The sequence below is a fragment of the Microtus ochrogaster genome, chromosome 4, assembly GCF_000317375.1.
Source record: "Microtus ochrogaster isolate Prairie Vole_2 chromosome 4, MicOch1.0, whole genome shotgun sequence".
Taxonomy (NCBI): Eukaryota; Metazoa; Chordata; class Mammalia; order Rodentia; family Cricetidae; genus Microtus; species Microtus ochrogaster.
The window spans coordinates 39,699,541-39,701,473 of NC_022011.1; the positions used below are offsets into that span (position 1 = coordinate 39,699,541).

At 42.7% G+C, this 1,933-nt stretch overlaps 1 protein-coding gene across 1 annotated transcript; it reads left to right on the forward strand.

Annotated features, from left to right (window-relative positions):
• The first annotated feature begins 694 nt into the window (after positions 1–694).
• LOC101982918 (olfactory receptor 1N1-like) lies at positions 695–1,636 on the forward strand. The gene has a single exon (XM_005346710.1). The coding sequence runs from the start codon at positions 695–697 to the stop codon at positions 1,634–1,636; it is 942 nt and encodes a 313-aa protein (XP_005346767.1).
• The last annotated feature ends 297 nt before the right edge of the window (positions 1,637–1,933 follow it).

The following is a 1,933-nucleotide window of genomic DNA, read 5'->3' on the forward strand; positions in this document are numbered from 1 at the left end:
TTGTATTGATTAATGACTGAGTTCTGATGATATCTGCTTTTATGAGTGGTGGGTGCCTATGGAAACCACTGAAACACCTACACCCCTGTGCAGGTAATATTGCCAACCTCTGTGCCTTAGTTCACTTGATGATGAAGAAGTCTGTGTAAGTGCTAACAGTGCCTGACACTTAACAAGTGACTAGGTAGCAAGTGTCCCCCAAAGGATGAAGGTGATGGCATGGGCAAAGCGCATATGCAGGATTTTCTGTTGGAACAAGTGATGAATATATCCATCAGTATAAAAGGAAGTTTTCTCTCTCTCTCTCTCTCTCTCTCTCTCTCTCTCTCTCTCTCTCTCTCTTTCTCTCTTTCTGCATTGAATCATTTCCCCAAAGAATATAAAATTATCCTACCTCAGCATATTCATGAATACACCGTATCACACTAATGGAAATGACAGGAGCTGTAAAATTAGGCTAAGGCTTGATAATGATAGAGTATACCTGAAGATCATGATGAGAATATAATATCTAATACAGAGGAGGGAATAGGAGAGTCATCAAAAGGACGTGAACATGAAAGATGTGGGGTCATGCTGCAAGCAAAGAGAGTGAACATAAATACAGATGTGGGATTGGAAGGCTCAGAAGCCAGTACCTACTGCATGAGAATCATGCTGACTATCTTTTCTGACCTCCAGGTTCTATAGGCTCATGGACAACCAATCCATCGTTTCAGAGTTTTATCTGCGAGGAATATCAGGGTTTCCAGAGCAACAGCTGTTACTCTATGGGATTTTCCTGTGTATGTATCTTGTCTCCTTGACTGGGAATGTGCTCATCATCCTGGCCATTGGCTCTGACCCACACCTCCACACTCCTATGTACTTCTTTTTGGCCAACCTGTCCTTTGCTGACATGGGTTTAATATCATCTACAGTGACCAAGATGCTGTTTAATGTTCAGACTCAGCGCCATACCATCTCCTATACTGGTTGTCTCATGCAGATGTATTTCTTTCTGATGTTTGGTGATCTGGACAGTTTCTTCTTGGCTGTGATGGCCTATGACCGCTATGTGGCCATCTGCCGCCCTCTCCATTATTCCACAATCATGAATACCCGATTCTGTGCCCTGATGCTTGCCCTGTGCTGGGTCCTCACCAATGTAGTTGCTCTGACTCACACTCTCCTCATGGCTCGACTGTCCTTCTGTGTTGTTGGGGAAATAGCTCACTTTTTCTGTGACATTACCTCTGTTCTGAAGCTATCATGCTCTGATACTCATGTCAATGAGTTAGTGCTTTCTGGCTTTGGAGGCACAGTACTCATGGTCCCCTTTGTAAGTATTGTCATCTCCTATGTCCACATTGTGTTTGCTGTCCTTAGGGTTAAGACTTCAGGTGGGAGTTCAAAGGCCTTTTCTACCTGTAGTTCCCATCTCTGTGTTGTCTGTGTTTTCTATGGGACGCTCTTCAGTGTCTATCTGTTTCCTCCCTCTGTAGAGTCCACAGAGAAGGATGTTGCAGCTGCTGCAATGTATACAGTGGTGACTCCCATGTTGAACCCCTTTATCTATAGTTTAAGGAACAAGGACATGAAGGGGGCCTTGAAGAGGCTTGTCTGTCATAGGAGAATTTTTTCTTCTGAGATATAGCAAGAACAAAGTCTAATGAAAAGGCAGAACTGGAGTCAGATAAGTGACTTTCAGTTAGTCACAATCAACTGTTAGCCAAGAGGTTACTGCCCAATTTAGCCAATGTATTCAATCTTCTCATACATAAAATTAAGACAACGGATAATGTAGAGATCATTTCACAGTGCCAGTGGGGTTTTTTTGTTGTTTGCTTTTGTTTTTTCACTGTTTGTTTTGCTAATTTGAGATAGTCTTTTCTATACTGTAGTTATAGTAGCCTGCAACTCAACACCCTCCCGCCACAGTCTTCTGAGTTTT

Coding starts and splice junctions, on each gene's coding strand:
- LOC101982918 (XM_005346710.1), top strand. CDS start 695: ATGGACAACCAATCCATCGTTTCAGAGTTTTATCTGCGAGGAATATCA.